Source organism: Calonectris borealis, chromosome 7, assembly GCF_964195595.1.
Source record: "Calonectris borealis chromosome 7, bCalBor7.hap1.2, whole genome shotgun sequence".
NCBI classification, from domain to species: Eukaryota; Metazoa; Chordata; class Aves; order Procellariiformes; family Procellariidae; genus Calonectris; species Calonectris borealis.
The window spans coordinates 28,404,429-28,421,579 of NC_134318.1; the positions used below are offsets into that span (position 1 = coordinate 28,404,429).

At 61.2% G+C, this 17,151-nt stretch overlaps 1 protein-coding gene across 1 annotated transcript in view; it reads left to right on the forward strand.

The window, feature by feature from the left end:
- SLIT1 (slit guidance ligand 1) overlaps positions 1-17,151 on the forward strand; it is a 64,722-nt gene that overhangs the window by 29,044 nt on the left and 18,527 nt on the right. The window contains exon 5 of the mRNA XM_075155469.1: positions 17,028-17,099. Within this exon, the coding sequence (XP_075011570.1) occupies positions 17,028-17,099 (72 nt within the window). The remainder of the gene's footprint in view (positions 1-17,027; positions 17,100-17,151) is intronic.

The following is a 17,151-nucleotide window of genomic DNA, read 5'->3' on the forward strand; positions in this document are numbered from 1 at the left end:
CTGCCGACCCCTGATCCCCCGGTTGTAGGAATGTCTTTACATGCTCTGGGAATCTTTGTGCTCCTGTCCTTGCAGCCTGCCACTGCCTGGCCTGGGTTTTATGCTTTTGCTTCTTTTTTTTCCTTTTTTTTCCAGCCCCTTTCACAAAGACACCTATTCTCCCCCCGCGCCCTGGGGATTTACACAGAAAGCTCACCCTCAACACAGCAAAAGAAAGGCCCGGGCGGCCCGGGAGAGGAAGCTCACACAAAATGCGGTGTGTGGCTCTTTGTGTCCCCTTTGTAATTCCTCTGCACAATGAACTGCCCCGGCCACCCACCAGCCCAGGGGTACCCCCAGGTGCCCCGTCCGCCGTGCCCCTTCGATGCGGCAGCGGGCAGAGCTGGGGATGCTCCTCGCCGGGTGGCCGAGAGCACAGCCTTTGTGCTCGGGAGAGGGGAAATTTGGGCAGGGTGGAGATCGCCATGTTCCCGCAGCAGCATAAAGCCCCCTCGCATCCCCACCAGCCCCTGGGCAGAGCACTGGGGGAGTCCCTCCAGCAGAGCCCTTCCATCAGCCCCGCTCTGACGGCTTTTAACATGCTAATGACCCTCTCAAGGGCAGGAGCAGCTCTGTGTAAAACCCATGTTCAGCCCTCGGTCATGGACATTTGCTCAGAGACACAGTGTTAAATATTTATCCTCCCCGCCTCCCCCCGACTCCGCAGGCATTAACAATAGCGATCGCAACCGGCCCCTTCCCCCTCACCAGGAACATGTGGCTCCCAGACCATGACAGCGAACGTTATCGTTTGTACCTGTGAATTATTGATAAGGTATAAGATAGTTCTTGCGGTGAAAAAATAACGAGGGGGAGAGACTGCTTGCAGCCTGGCGGGGCCGGCACTGCTGCAAACCCTCTTCTCCGGGGGCAAAATGGGCGGTGGGACCCCATTCCTGCCGGGCCCCGTCCGCCAGCTGACCGTGCCGGCCCTTAGCAGCGTGCAGCCGGCACCGGGCTGCCTTTGTGCACGGCGGCTCCTCTCTCGGCGTGGGTCTGGCTGGCGCCTGTCCCCTCCTGCCTGCCCGCTGCCTTCCCCGGGGGAGGTGGGCAGCTGCCCGACCTCCCCAGCCCCACGCTGCCTGCAGCCTCCCGCGAGCTGGGGGATGCTCGCTCAGGCAGCTGCCTGCGGGTCGCGGAGGTGAGTGGGGATGTCCCAGCTCCGCGGGTCGGCTGCCCGCCCTGCGATGCCTCGGCGGGGAAGGGGCAGGTATCGCCCGGCCCCGCAGATGCCGTGGCTCCAGCGAGCAGATGGGGTTTAGCCTGGGAGAGCCTTTCAGCTGGCAGGGCTGGAGGACTTGGGAGGTCTCCAGGGGTTGGAGGAGGGAGAACGGTCCTCGGTCCTTGGCTTTATGGCCACCGATGTGCGCTGTCCCTGAGCCATAATCTGTCCCTGGAAAAGGGGAATGGGGCTGCTGAGTCCCTGGAAAGCAGGTGGCAGCCCTGGAAGGGGGTTCCCCAGCTTAGGGCTCTCCTGTAGCTGGGAGCTGAACTCAGCACATCTGTCCCCTGAGCTGTGGAGGTGAGAGCCTGTTCCGGAGACCTCCCGGGTCCACCAGCTCTGGCAGGTCTGGGCTTCCCTGCGCTTTGCGAGGCTCTGGGGTGCCACGTGGGAGGGTGCAGATGGCTCAGGGGGATCTTGTCGTCGGTGGTGTGGGCAGTCCGATTAAAATCAGGGTGCCTCTTTAAGCCAGTTCAAAGCCTGGCTTTGATGTACTTAGACCCTCAATCCTGCTGCGTTTTGCAGGGAGAGCATTAGCAGGAGAGTCAGGGCATTAGCGTGCAGAGCCTGGCCTGATCTGGGGTCACACATCTGCGTCCCTGGGCTGGGTGACGGGGCATCAGGGTGCTGCACCCACCCCAGGGACAATGAGGGTCTGGGGGGAGCACAGCGGAGATGAGGCACCCTCTTCCCCTGCACAGAGCCCCCCGCCGCGCTCCGGCAGCACCCCCCCTGCCCAGGAAGGGGCTGCCCAGACCTGCCGTGCACCGACATCAGGTGTTGCTTTCCCAGGAATGTGTCTGAATCCGGTGTCCCGGACTCCAGGGGTGCAGGATGTGCTGTTATTTCTGAAGATGCAGGAGTGCCTGGGAGGCAGAGCAGCCCCTGCCCATCACCTGCCGCAGCCTGGGCCGCAGCCGGGGGCCACCCGGGCAGCACTGCTCCTCACCCCCTGCCCCATTTGTAGCTCCCAGTAGTGGCTATGGGGCTGGGAGGATTCCCATGAGCCGCCCGCCTCTGTGGCTCCCTCGCTGGGTCTCCTGGGGGAAGGTGGAGGTGTGGGGTGCTTGGGAGCGCTGTGGGGGGAGGTGGATGTCTCATGCTGTTCCTCAGCATTGGCACTGCCACTGTCCCTTTCTGTCTGGCCTGAATGGTTTGGGTACTGCTTTTAATTGCACACTGCAGTAGCAGAATTGCTCCCAGCCTCCAGTTTCTGTCTTCCTCCCTGCCTAACCTCCCCAGAGTGCTCCTTGGGTTGTGTGCCCCAGAAAGCATTTCTGGGTGAGGAGCGTTGCACTGGTCTTTCCACCAGCCTCAAAAGATGGGCTGGACTCCTGGAGGGGCCATGTCCCCCCCTCTGCTCCCCAGGGTGCTGCTTTTCCAGGTGTGCTGGTGCAAGGGTGGGTGAAAAATGACACTGCTGGGGCAAAGGCTTGAAAGGGATAATTAAGGAGTGATTAAGAGAGCACATGCGTGTACAGCCTGTCTGCATGCTGGTGGGTGTGTGGGCGTGATGGAGTGTGCAGAAAGCCCCTGGTCCAAGGGTGCTCCAGCATCAGGCTTGTTCCCCTGAGTACAAGCTGCAGCATGGGAGCTGTAGCAAGGAAGGGGCCGAGTACGGCTCCTCGCTCCTGCTGCGGCAGAGCATCCCCGAGAAGGTGATTGATCCCAGCATTAAAGGCTCTGGGAGCGTGAGCCCTCGTCTCCCCGCTCACCCTCCTGCTCCCTGACTTGCCTCCAGTCGTGCAGCAAATACAGGCCAGGCCACTCGGATATCAACTTTGAAGAGTGGATTTCAAACGCTCCCTCCGTCCTCACCCCCTCTCTGGTGTCTGATGGGAGGCGCGGAGAGCGGCAGGAGCACCAGGCACATGAAACAGCCCCGTTCAAAGCCTGGCACTGCGGCTCCCACTTGCAAGCTGAGTTAAGTTTGCAGGCAATTATCCAGTGGTGTTCCCTGCCTTCCCTCCCGGCCTTTTTCCTTGCAAACCGCCTGCTCTCTGCTTTGCTTTTAGGGGAAGAGCCTGGCACCAGAGCAGATACGAGCTGCATCGGGCTGGGCTCCTGCCTGCAGGTCACGGTGGGGGATGCTGCAGCCCTCCTGTGTCCCATCCCATGGTCCCCACAGCTCCACCTCAGTGCTGAATTGGGCTCACACGGAGCCGGCGTTGAGGATCAAGGCACAGAAGCTTTCTGTGCAGGGAGCTAAGCAAGGCAGAGGTGCTTTGGCCTCATTCAGAGCTGACACACGAGGACGAGACCAAACCCAAGCCCTTTTCTCTCCAGCTGCTTTCTGGCTAGAGGGGTGCAATGGGGATGGCTCATCCCATGCTGGATCCCAGGGTGCTGCAGGATGCTCGCGTGCTCGGCTGGAGCTGGGGCTGTGCGTGCGTGGGGAAGATCCAGCCCCTTCCCCTTGCAGAGGCAAGACGGTGCGTGTGAACTCGACTTCACAAGACATCAAATGCGCTGCAGTCAGATGGAAATTGGCTCTGGGAGCTCCTTTCTTCTGGCACCGAGCAGCTCCCCGCTCCTGCTCCCCCCTCGGCGGGTGGATGGGCTGATAACGTGAGGAAGCGCCTGCTCCCCTCCAAGCCGTAGTGGCTGGGATCTCATCCCCAGGCTCGCTGACAATTTGCATTAATGTTTACTTAACTAACCGGGAGCCCTCTTACATCCCAACTGCCTTTGCTGGGGAGGCTCACACAGCTCGTGGGGGCGGCAGGACCAGCAGAGGCATTTCTGGGCTGTCTTCTTTGTGTTCTGGGAATCTCCAACCCTCAGGAAAAAAACCCTCTTTGCCAGAAGAATGGGCCCTTCTCCCAATTTACTTGAAAAGATGTCCCGGATTTCTCCCTAGCCAGGACCCTGCATTGTTCCCAGGCAGGATTTCAGTGGGGGAGCCGGCTAATTTGCAGTATTTTACATATCTAATATGTTGTCAGAAATGCTTTTAAATCCCTATAATATTTAATTAGGAGGCAGCTTTTGGCGTATTAGGCAGGAACAGGGCTGTCTAATTAGTTATTGGCGATTTCATACCCGTGAAGGTAATTAAGTTAAGTAAAAGCTGGAGGCAAGCTCCCCTGCACGCATCCGCCCCATTTTGGGGCTGCTCTGGGATGCAGCGGGGTCGATGCTGGTTGTCTGGCCTCAGAGCGGTGTGTACCCATGCAGGGCTGCTGCTGGGCTGTCCCCCTCCGTGGGGCAGGACATCTCCCACCACGGTCGGGTCTCCAGCCCCCTCCGGCAGGGCTCTGACACCTTCTTGGGCCCGTGACGTGCTTGTCTCCCAAACCTGGTATTTTTAATTTTGAAACGAGCTGGAATCTGACAAAATATGAATCATCCAAGAGATGTAAGAGCGGGCAGAGTCCCTGGCAGACTGGGGTGTATTTTTAGCCCACACGTGTTGGAATTTGACTGTTTCTTAAGGAAAAAAATCAGATCTGAGTGCCTAGCGCTGGCCGTGCTGGGAGCCCTGCTACCGGCCCCGCATTGCACTGCCAGCCTTGCAAATAAAGGTTTATGGCAGCGTGGGAAGGAGGACGAGGGTCAGGCTGTGCTGCACAGCCCCCGCTCGCCTCTCGCATCGCAAAGGACCGCACTGGGGGTCCGAGCCCTGCCCTATGCCCACTGCCGGGAGCTCAGGGGCGCTGGCATGGGCACATGCACGCAACCGGGGGTTGGCTGCTTGCCCTTCTGCTGGCCCAGGCCAGCAGCCGTGGCTCGGTGTAGCAACACCTGGAGCTGGTCACGGCTGGGGCACTCCCAGGAGCGTGGGTGTCTCTGGGGACACCAGCAGCCAAAGTTGCCCCTCTAGCCCGGCCATGCTGTGTGTCCTTGCACACATGCTGGCGACGGACGGCCCGTATCCTTCCCCAGGCTCCCTGAGATGGTTCCCGCTGCATCCTGTGGTGGGGTCCCAGCCCACGATGCCCCCACTGTGAGACGGGGCTCCCTGGCCACCCACCTCCCTCTGAGGGGGCTGATATCTGCCCTGCTGCGCCAGCGTGGGTCTCTCCCCCTCTGCGGGGTTTGCAGCCAGGACCCCACTTGTTCGGGAGATTTCATCCCCCCTTTAATCTTGGCGGTTGGAAGCCGGGGAGCTGATAATGATGAAGGAGTGTAAATGTCAGCAGGAAACCAGCCAGGCCTGCTGCGGCAGCGGTAATCAGCCTCGGCGGCTCCTCTCCCCGGGTCCTGGAGCACAAGCCGCAGCCGTACCGAGCGGTGCCGGGCCACCCGAGCAGCCGCGCTGGAGGCTGGCTGCAACGTTGGCAGATCCAGCCCCGGCCAGCAGCTCCCTTGGAGGAGCCGGCCGGGGCGCAGGGTCCCATCCCCTCTCCCCGGACGCACCCTGGCTCTCCCCTTAGCGGGAATCCCCACTGCAATCCCAGCTGGGCTTGAGCTGAGTTTTAAATGGAAGAGTGTAGCGTGAGAGAGGGGCACGGAGGTGAGCTGCTCCTGGCGTGCGTGTTTTTTCTTAGGGATCCCCACGAGCTGCGTGCTCTGGAGTAGCATGTGTGATGGCGGTGAGATGCTCAACCTTTGTGAAAACACCTCTGACTGTAGCTGCCTCCTGGAAACGCACAGCCTTCCCTTCCCCGCTCAGTCGGGCTGTGGCGGGAGATGTGGACACGCAGGTAACACAGCCCCCAGCTATTCAAGCACGTCCGCAGGGCAGAGTCAGCTGTGGGCTCTTGGGGTCACAGAGCCGGTGTCCCCACCTGAAGTGAGATGGGCTTGGAGCAGAGACAGGAGTTGCATTGTTAACCTCAAAGATAATTAACCTCGGGGCAGCTTGCAAAGGGATGTGGGGCTGCTCCATCACTTAAGCTTTAATGTGGAGGCTGAAGGTCTGTGCGAGACCCCCAGCCACCTGCAGGCTCGGGGCCGGGGCTCCCCAGTCTGTGCCTTGCGGTCGGGCGCTGCTGCCAGGCTCGCCGCTCCTCCGAGGCTCCATGCATGCGTGGATCGGGGAAAGGCAGGAGGAGCACCCAGATGTGCCTCCGGCAACTCATTTCTGCCTCCCCAAAACAAGGAGGAGCTGTTGATCCCCAGCACAGGCGAGGTCCGTGGGCGGCAGTGTTTTACGACCGGGGGCCCGCAGCTGTACTGCCTGCCTGCAGGCAGAGGCTTCCCCCGACTCGCGGTGTGGTTTTGTGCCGGGGGCTCTTCAAAGAGCTGCTCCGTGGAGGGAAGCCCCGTGGGCTGGGCTGCAGCTCCCTGTCCCCTGTGGCATGGCCATGACTGGGTGCTGCTCTCCCAAAGCCTCTCGGGAGCGATGTCACTGGGGCAAGGGTGCTGCTGGCTTTGCTGCCCTGCCAGCAGTTTTTATCCTGGCTTTGATGTGTGCCACACGGGATGGAGTCTCTTTATTTGCCTGTTGGGTTTTCCCTGCTGTGTGCCCCTGCGCTTGGTTCCCATGCTCAGGCCCTCTCGCAGCCTCGTGCTCGCTCTGCCCCGTTTCCCACCCTCCTTTCCCGTCGGACCCTTCTCCTATCAGGACTGTTTCCTCCCAGCCCTGTGTAAAATCACATCTCTTTTTCCAGCTGCTGGGCCGGATTTGAGATGTCCCGCTGGCTCCACCCTGGCTGCCAACGGGGGCTGATGCTTTTCACCCTGCAATGCATCTCCCACCTCACATCCCACCGCCGGCTCTGTGGTCGCTCCCAGGTGCTTTCAGGAAGCCAGGCTATGAGATGCAGCCGCTGCTGGGGCAAGAGTTTTGCCTGTCTTAGTGCCAGGGCTGAGCGTGAGGAGCCTGAAGGACCCTTGGTCATGCCAGGGCATCTCGCCAAGTAACTCCAGCTGGGTCTTGCAAGGTTCAGCATCAGTTTCAGAGCATGCTCCAGGCCAGAGGGAGTTTGCTTTAGCCCTTCTCAAAGCTGGGACCAGGGTTTAGAGTTGCTATCCCAGGACCTGCAAAGCTGAGGAGCAGCACTGCAGATCCGCAGCATCACTCCTCGGCTTCACCAGCCTGCACCAGATCTGGGACAGCCGGGATGCAATTCTCAGCTTGGCTCAGCCTCATTCACACCTCGGAGGAATCCAGGAGGGCCGGCAGGGCTGGCTTCACACTTATTAGCAATTAAAAGCCTCAGAGCCTGGGAGTCAATTAGCTCTGAGCTCAGCAGTGCTGCAAACCCAGGGGATGAGCCTGCTAACGAGAGCCACAGCCAGCTCCCCACAGGGCTCGGGGCTGGCTCACCAGAAGAGCTATTTGCTTTTTCATTTACACCTTAGATGAGTGTTGCTGCGTGGAGTTCGGGGTTTCTTCTTGGGCGCGAGCTGCCAGGCAGGGAGCACACACTGCGTGCTGGAAGGTGCAAGGTTTCCCAGCGCGCAGGGCTGGAGCCTGGCACCTCTCCTGGCATGGCACAGCACCGTCACCCAGCAGGGCACTCCGTGCATGGGGTCATGGAGGGTCTCGCTGTAGCACGCTGCCGTCTGCTGGAGGTAGAGCCATATGTGGTCCAGCAAATCCCCACCACTAACCCCCAGCTCGCTCTGCCCCAAGCTCTGGAGCTGCTGGGCTGCGGTTCCCTGATTTGCCGGGCACCCCGGGACGTGCTGGGTCCGTGAGCGCTGGGATGATGCTCTGTCACGGGCAGTGGTTTCCCTCTGCAACAGAAGAGCAGTGGGGCGGTGAGCCAAGGGCGGGTTCGGGGGGAGGCTGGTGGGGCCATGCAGCCCCGGGGAAAGGGACGGCTCCGTGCCTTTGATTTGCAGCGTGTTGGGAACATGCTGGAAATGAGCTGGACGATGCAAATGTGAAGCAGGTAGGTGTGCAGGCTGGAGGGTAGCATGGGAGCTGGAAAGAAAACACACTTTGGTGGAGGGTTCCACAGGGATTTCCCGCTACTAGAGGGTGAGACAGAAGCAAAAAATGAAAGGAGGGAGAAAACAAGCTTGCTGAACACCAGGGCAGAGGGGACTTGGAAGTGGTAAAAAGCAGGGGTGGAGAGAAGCAGGAGGCCATGCAGCGATGGGGCCACCGGCTGGGTGCGGCTGGGTGCCTCGGCTCCCGGTGGCAGTGGGACATGGAGGCTGTGAGCCGGGCAGGTGCAGTTTTAACACCCGGTGTCCAGCCAGACACTTGCTGGAGGGGATGAGCCCTCATCCAGTGGTCAGTGGGAGCCAGGGGAGACGCGTCAGCCACACAGCAGGTCCCTTTGCAGACAGCGGCAGGTTGGCTGCTCCTGGGTGTGTGCTGCAGGGCACCCCCCTGCCCACCCTGGCTTCTGCCAGACCACGGGGCACTGGGCACAGTGGGTGCTGTGGCTCTCTTGAGGCACTTCGGGATGCCGGGGAGTTGGTGGCCATGCCTTAGCCTCGCGTTGGCTCCCGTTCCCGCAGATAACGAGGTTGCAGGAACAAAGGGACAGTGTGGGGAGGGGGCGGTGACAGGCACGCAGGGTTTGCAGCTTGTTATTTCACTTGTGTTTCCATTAAAGCTGCTGCTTTTAACTTGTTTCAATCTCTGAAGAGGCTCCAGGGTGGGTGGCAGATGCTTTATTCCCCCTCCCTCCCGCCCTCCCCTCTTTTCCTTGGCCAGCTCCCCTTGTTCCCATAGCATCCCCCTCCCCGTGGAGGCCGAGTCCCGCGGCTCTGGCTTTGCAGCGCAGCCCACGCGGGAGCCGCTCCTTGCCAGAGCTGGACCGGAACCACCGCACAGGCACTGCCCTGCGCAGAGAGCTGCTCGGCAAAGCCTGGCTCACGCAAATGCCTTCCCTGTGCAGATCATCCCGCTCACGATGGACATTGCATGTCCCCGACTTCCCCTGTGCTCAAACACAGGGCTGCTGGTGTCACCCGCAGTGCATGCACGACGCACCTCGGCATCCCCGGTGCACCCCCTCGGCATACACAGACACTGTGGCGGCACCGCCGGGTGATAGCAGCTGGTGTCAGTCGCTGGTGCTCCGGTAAGGACAGCGGCCCGGGTCATGGTACGGGTCAGCAGTGTCCCTTTGAAGCCACTGAGATTTATGCACGCCCTGACGTGTTTTGCTAAATCAGCACCACTGCGCTGGGGCTGGGACTCTTCTCACTAACTGTTGCCATAAGCATATGTTGCATTTTACACATGCTCTGCTCGGCTGTCCAAGCAACAAACCTCTCCAGCTTTAATGTTTTGGGAAGCATCTACATCTCCCGAGAGGGAAGGGGCTGGGGTCAGCATGGCACTTTGGGAAGCCTTTCCTGGCAGGGGAGCGGCGTGAAGCATTGCTCCCCAGTCTGGCAGCGTTCACCTTTACTCTTTGCTGTGTGTTTGTGGTGGACAGGCAAAATTTGTTGATTGGGCTCATGTCGCTGAGGTCTGTGGTCTGAGACGCTCAGCATGACATCATGATGTCTAGCAGTGTGTTGCCTTGCTCCAGCAAAGTATTGTTTTGTCCTTATACATATGGGCCTGGTAAGGATGAGCTCTGATCCATTGCTTTCGCTGGTGCTGAGATAACAAGAAATATTACTGCAAAAAACCTCAGGTGGGGATGGGGGCAGCTCTCCTAAGGGAAGTGATTATTTATTGTTGCTTGGAGCTTGGTGGATGTGACCTGGTGTGTCATCCTGCCCGCCGAGAAGGCTGGGCTCTGGTCCCTTTGGGAGGACCGTCCCACGGCCCACAGGTGATGTGTGTGCAGGTGATGGACATGACAGGTACGTGGCCCTTGCACAGGGGAGGGGGCCCCCAGGGCCGGGCAGCCTGTGCGACACCAGGGACCCTGCAACACACAGGTGGGGACATGAGCCCCGCTTTCCAGCTGGGCTGGGGTAGAGGCACGCATGAATGCATATAGGGACCAAACTCCCCATGCAACCCAGGAGAAGTGAGCCCTGCACAGGGCAGGACAGGCCAGCGGTGGCTTTCAGGCTGCTGTGGTGGCTAGAAGAAGGATGCCTGGACCTCCTCATCTCCAGGGCCCCTGTAGGGACACCTCCCTGCCTTTGCACAGTGCTTCTCTGTGCCACAGAGATGTCTTCTGTGCTGAATACAGGTTGCTGCCGCCACCCTTGTCCCCTCTGGCTGTACCGTCCCTGCTTCGTGCACCCTGTCCCCAGTACCCATTAAGGCTGTCTGGGTCAGGAGGCAGTTTCTGTGGCTGCAGGTTGCGGCCTCCCCCAGCACGCTGAGGGCTGCGGCACCGGGAGCCAGGAGGATAATGAGATCTTAATAGTCCAATTATATCCCATCGATTTACTCAGCACGTAATTGTTGGCGGCTGGGGCTGCCTGATGAAGCACTCGCTCCGGCTGCCAGCGGGGAGGGCTGTGCCGCGCTGCCCAGCCTGCGATGCTCCTCGCAGCAACCAGCTGTTCCCCCTTGAACTGCCGTAGGAGCAGCCCCCCCCGCCTCGCTGCCCCCCTCCAGGAGGGGCAGGGACAAGAGTGACAGGCAGAGACTGGAGCAGGGACCCTGGCACCCTGCCCTGGCTGGACGGGGGGTGCCAGCATCGGGCTGACCCCAGGTTGACGTCCCCCACGCTGCTCTGGGGAGCAGAAGGGTTGTACATCTCCGCCTCCCACGAAAACAGGCAGACAGGAGAAGTGACTCCTGCCGGGTGACAGTCCCTGCCAGCTGAGCGGCGGCTGAGCCATCGGCCGTGCCTGGCAACCTGCACCGGGCAATGTGGTGCCCACCAGAGGTGTGCCCAGCTGGTCTCCTGGCAGCAGAAGCCAGCTCCTGAGCATCCACCTGCAGGTGTTCCTCGCGGCAGCACGGCATTGCAGGTGCATCTCTGCACTTTTCTTTGATTCGTTTCCCTTTCGAGCTGGTTGTGGCTGGGAGTCCCAGGGACTAACAACGCCTGCTTTGGAGGAGTCACTCTTAGCTGTGATTTTAAGCCTGGCTTTGTGATTGTGCCGGTCATGCCTTGTTCTGGTGTTGTGAAAAGCAGCAAATGATGTTCCCTTTCCCCCTCGCCGTGCTGTGCTGGACCCTGTCCCATCCCCTCCCATTTCTTTTTCTGGCCCCTATCAAGGTGCCTTTTCCAGAGACCCCACGATCTCTTTCCTGAGTGGCAGGGGCTCATGCTGAGCCCACCATGCTGCACCCTGGCTTGTTGGCACCCATGCATCAGGCTCTGCCATCCCACTTTGTCCTGTGCAAACACCATCAGCCGCAGGGGCCGGGGTCGCAGCGGGTAGCAGGCAGCAGCAGGCAGCGCGCAGGCTCCCCGTGACCTTGGGGATGGCGGAGGGAGGCAGGGGTGGAGGGGGTGGGAGGTCTGTCTCGTCCCCCTCAGCCAGGATGGAGCGGTGCCGGCAGCTGGGCCAGCGGAGCCCATTAAAAATCAAACAGCCTGACGTAATGCTGGGGGCACGCCGTGGGAGCCTGAACCTGAGACGGGGCTGCGGGCCACCGCTCACACCGGTGCTGGGGACCGGGGCAGGTGACACGGTGAACAAAACCCTTCCTTGTTACCCCGGCACCCTGCTAATGCAGCAGCGGGGCAGCTGCCCCCAACCTCCAGCAAGCAGCTCCTCCCTGGGACACCCCTCCTTGGGCGCTGGGTCCTTGCAGCACTGGGGACTCGTGTCCATCACCTCGAGTGGGTTGTGCAGCTGGGACACGTGGGTGACACTTGTTTCCCCCAGCGCGGGGCTGTGGGTGCTGATGCCGTCACAAGCAGCGGGTGCAGCCGCTCCTCCGCTGCAGCAAGAAATGGGAGTGCAAAACCCCCGGGGGGACTCTGGGCTGTCGGGCACTAATGGGAGCGCTGATTAGTCTATCGATCTTGCGTAATGCGGGAGTCTTTCTGTCCCTTCACGCTCGCCCTTGTCACCTGTCAGGTGGTGGAGGCTGGTGTAAACAGCCGTGCCGGCGGGGCAGCCCTGGCTCTGCCCGTCCCTCTGCCCCGGGCAGGCTGTGCTGGGACAAACAGCATGTGTGGGGTGACCCGAGGGACACCGGGCTGCTTAATAGCTGCTGGTGCCGTGGTCCTTGCTGGTTAGTCCCTGGCAGGCCCTTTCGCTTGGGGAAATGCCGGCTGCACCCTGGCACAGCCTCCTCCGGCACAGCGCCAGCGAGGCGAGGCTGGGATCCGGGGAGCACCTATCCCGAAATGCTGGTGCCACCGAGGGCTGCGTGGCTTTGGTTGCGAGGGCAGCTGCCTTGTCTGCTCAAGACTTGGTGAACGGTTGCTGTGGCCAAGCTGGTGCCTGCAGTGGCTGGTCCCAGTGCTGGTGGAGCGGAGCTGCTGGGGGAAGCGCCCGGCCCGTCAGCAGGGACTTGTCATGCATTTTCATCGTGGGAGCAGCAGCCTGGCAGCAGCTGAAGGGTTAATGCCTTTGATCTGCCCCAGTGAGCCAGAGAGGGTCTGGGAGACCGCTGGATGCTAACGAATTTCCAGTGTGGAAGCTGGAGAGGAAACAAATTAAAGAGAAGAGCAACCCCCTGCGCTTCACCTGCCTGGAGCCAGCAGCCAGTTCTGGGTGTGTGGGTGCTGCCGGGGCAGAAAGCTGCTCGCCTGCCGCGGCGTGTCTCCGCAGCCCTCTCCGGCATGGCTGGGACACGACGCGGGCTGGAACTTTCGCCTGGACGGAGGTGCCCCAGTGGCTGCTGGCGCCAGGCGAGATGGACCTCCATGGGCAGAGCCAGCCCCGGCGGACGCTGCCAAGCCGGGCTGCCTGGCGAGGGGAGCGCCATGCCAGAGGGCTGCCAGGCCGCCCCAGCGCTCTTGGCAGGCAGCGGGGGGCTCGGAGGACGCGGGGCCAGTGCTGCTGGGAAGCAATTACCTCCCCGCTGCGTCCGGCCCTAATCCCCTCACACGGCGCGCGAAGAGCCGGCTCGCCAAACAAGGCTCAATCAGGTTAAAGTGTGAAGTCAGGATTAACCGAAAGAATGAGAGCGTGGTAATAGCCCCGGCCTCCCCGCCTGGCCGCCGCAGCCCCGCTGCGGCCCCCTCCCTCCCGCCCGCCCTCCGGCCCGCCGGGCTCTTGCCGGGGAGATTAAGGCTGCCGGGGTTTGTTTGCCTGAGTGGGCTCCCCACTGGGAAGCGATGTCGAACAGTTTTGCTCGGGTGCCCCGCTAAGTGCTGGGCAGGGCGGCGCGCTGGGGGGTTGGCTCCCGCCGCCGAGCCCCTGCCAGCCCCGAGGGAGCCGTGCCCCCGCGCCTGGCTCCTTGCCGAGGCTCCTCAGGGACCAGCGGCGGTGGGGCAGGGGCTGCTGGCTGCCGGGACAGCCAGCGCCGGGGACACCTCCTGACCCGCCGCCCCTATTGCACCGGCAACCATCGTGCACACAGTGGGGCAGGGCGGCGGGGTATACGATCTGAGCAGGGAAGTCTCCAAAATCCCAGTGACCACCGCCATCCTCCACCCTGCCCAGCCAGGGGGGATTGTGTGGACGTAGCTTGGCCGTAAGGTTGTTGGGGCCGTGGAAGCAAAGCGGGCGCCCTCCTTCTCCCCATGGCCCAGCCATGGGCTGGGGCTGGCTGCTGCTGATTAACAGGCATCTGCTGGGTCAGAAGCCCCTGTGGGAGGTGAGCCTGGGGACAGAAGGGGTCTGGGATGGGGCTGGGCTGGGAAGGGGTGGAAATACAGTGGGTTCCCGGGGAGCAAGCGGGGGCCCTGCTTGCAGACAGGCTGCTGAGAGCTTCCCATTGGGGCATGCACGTGTGCTACAGCCTCCCCGCAGGGTCTGCCCGAGTGCAGACGTCTGACTCCGTCCTCCGGCACTCACAGGGTGGAGGCTGGGTGTCCCCCATCACCTGCTCACCCCTCATCATCCTTCCTCCTTTGCACCCCCCGGATTACTGGAGCCCTCTGCACCCTGTGCCGTGCCGGGAGAAACTCCAGCTGCATGGTCCCCGCGGCGCGGGGATGGGAGCACAGCGGCGCTGTGGATGGGCCGGTGGCTTGGGCATCCTCTGGATTCAATAACCAGGAACCCTTAAACTTGGAGCTTTAGGAAAATATCTGGAAGTGCAACAAGAAAAGGCAGAAAGGGCGGCTGTGACAATGGGCGGGGGCTGCTTCCTTCCCCCCTTCTCTGTCTGTGCCCATCCGCCGGCCAGTGCCCGTCGGAGCTGTCGGACATGTCGGCACTCGTGGTTGCTGCTGGCATGCTGCACGTGATGACAGCGACACACTAGTATTTGGCGGGGTGCAAGGTGGCACCAGCACAGCCACCGAGAGTGCCGCAAGCCATGCGGCGGAGCGAGGAGAAGCCGTGCCATCTGCTGTTTCTTCGGCGCTAAAGTGTAAAGCAAACATAGCTGGGAGCTATGAAACACCAGGAGGGAAGGGGCCGTGCCTTGTTCCAACGCCGGGGCCCGAGGATCCCACGGGGAAAGCATGTGTTTGTCCTGGTGTCGTCAACTGTGTGACCAAACCGGCAATGTAAGCCCGGCGCCGGGGCCTTGCTGAAACCCTCGCATCCAGCATCTGTCCCTCTTGGCTTTGGTACCCCCAAAGGCAGCACTTCATTGGTGACTGTCACAAAAAGCTGTTGAAGGGGAGAAGCCTCGCAAAGTCAGTTGCAACCTTCTAGCAGCGTTTCCCTCGCGAGCTGTAAGTGAGCAGCTTGCAGACAGATGCTTGGGTTTACTCCCCGGGTGCGCTGGGACTCCCATGTGCTGTAAGCAGAGGAATATGCGCAAGGTTTCCATGGGGGAACCAAACAAACTGCAGGCAGGGGCTGCCTGGGCAGGCAGCGCTGGAGCTGGGAGAGCATGGAAGCGTGGTGGGTGCTCCCATGCTTGGCCCCGCTGCAACCAGTTTAATGTTGGAGGACGGGCAGCTGCCAAGAGGGAGTGCGATGCATCGAATGCATTGCTAGGAAGAGCGGTGAACTTTGTTTGGGGGTTTCCAGAGGATTCCTTCTTCTAGGAGCCAAAGGGGAAAAGGGGATTTGGGGCAATGCTGCATTTTTCTGAAAGGTCATTGCAGTTCCTGAGTCCCCGGGCTCATCGTGTCCCCAGCAGAGGATGGGAAGAAGGCATTTGCCTCTGAAGGTTGTGTCGGGTGTTGCTGCAGGTATCGGGTCCTTCCTCTTTGGAGAGTGCGAGGCGACCCCGATCCCTCCGGGAGGGCTCAGCCCAGAGCCCTGGGAAGGGCTGGAGCAGCCTGAGCGGGGCGAGGCAGCGCAGGCAGCGCAGGCAGCGCAGGCAGCGCAGGCAGCCCGGGCAGGGCAGCCTGGCAGTGCCGCCGCGCGGGTAGCGGTGAAACTGCGCCTACTGCGCACCCGGCTGCTGGCGGGGGAGCTGGGATTTACACTCCACAGGAGCCTGCAACCTTTCAGGGGTGGCATCTCTCTTCCTCTGCCCCAGCAATGGTGCCTTGCCAGCCGGGTTTGGTTCCCCAGGAACGACCCAGAGTGATGCACCAGCCCCTGCGCCCTGCGTATGGTGCCAGAGCGATGCACCAGCACAAAGTGTGCAGGGGGCAGGGGCTGGTGCATCGCTCTGGCACCGTATGGCAGCTTCTTGGTGACTGGGCATCTCACCGGAGGGCTGGGCAAGCCCACTGTCCTTGGGTTTTCCTTCTCGTGCATCTGTGCAAGCGATGCTGGTGCTTCCCTCTGGGAACGTTTCCCCATTGTGGCAGTGAAGCTTTTGGCTGGGGTGAAGTCCCGATTTGGAGACCTCCATGTCTTCTGCAAGCAGCTTGTGGGCCATGCTGAGCCCATTTTCTGGAGGAAATGGTGGCACGGGGAGGAGTGTGGATGCTGTGCCTCCATCCTGACCCAGCCCAACTGCCCTGGGATATCAGTAGTGAACAGGCTTCGTTATGTTGAAGCAGAGCTGGTGAGCACTGGAGTGTGAAATACTTGGCATCCAGGGACACCCCGAACCACCTCTCGGGGCTGGGATGGAGGTGTCTACGTGGCCTATGTGATGCTGCGGGTTGCTTAATCCATGCGGGTTGCCCTGGTCCTGCTCCTCACTCACCCATGGACTTGCTGCATAGGACAAATGCTGTGCTGTGCCTCAGTTTCCCTGTGCCAGGAGGGAGCTGGGGACTCGGCCTCCTGCCCCATGGATGGCTGGAGCGGGGCTGTGCTGGCATGGGGCTGGGGGCAGGCAATGCAGGCGCCTGCCGAGCTTGGAGGAGCTCCTGGCCTTTGGGGTGAGAGAGGGAATGGCAGCATGGGAGCTGTGAGGCACAAATACAATAGGCAGGTCCCCCAAGGATGGGGTGAGCTGAGCCGGTCCACCCAGACCCTACTTTGCAGTGAGATTTTTGGTCTTCATGGTTGTTAAAAGCCAGCCCAGGCACTGCGGGGGATCCGACCCGCTGCCAACCCTGCAAACACAGAGCCCGTGCCGGCCCGGCACGCCCCGGCAATGCAGAGTGGGTGATTACACGGACAGGGCTGTGTAGTGATGAAGTAATTAATGACCCGATTATTTGTGCCCTCTAAAGTGCAGGGCAGGCTCCATGGGAATGCCTGCTGGAGCCACTAAGTGTAATTAGCAGTTAATCAGCAGGGACCTGTAATTATAGCAGTCACAAGGTATTTAAGTACAGAGGGTTTTCCCAGAGCTGTGCCCTGCTGCTCTGCTTATCAGAGCCGGGGATGCCGGTGCCTAGGGAGCCCCAGCCACTTGCTGCCACCATGGATGGAGCCAGACTCCCTTGGAACAGCCAGCAGGGCAGTGGGCTGCAAGTCCCTGGTTGCCAAATTACAGCTTCCCAGAGCCCCTCGGGGATCACTGAGTGCCGGGGCGTGCCCCCGCCTGTGGACGCCCTGGTCCCACAGGGCATCGTGCTTTGCAGGCACTGCTCATTTTCCTTCCTGCCTCTTTCTTCTGCAGGGACCTGAGCGAGAACTTCATCCAGGCCATCCCCAGGAAAGCTTTCCGCGGGGCCACTGACCTCAAGAATCTGTGAGTCCCGGCGGGGCACGGGGGGTTTGGGGTCGGGTCTGGTGGCAGGAGG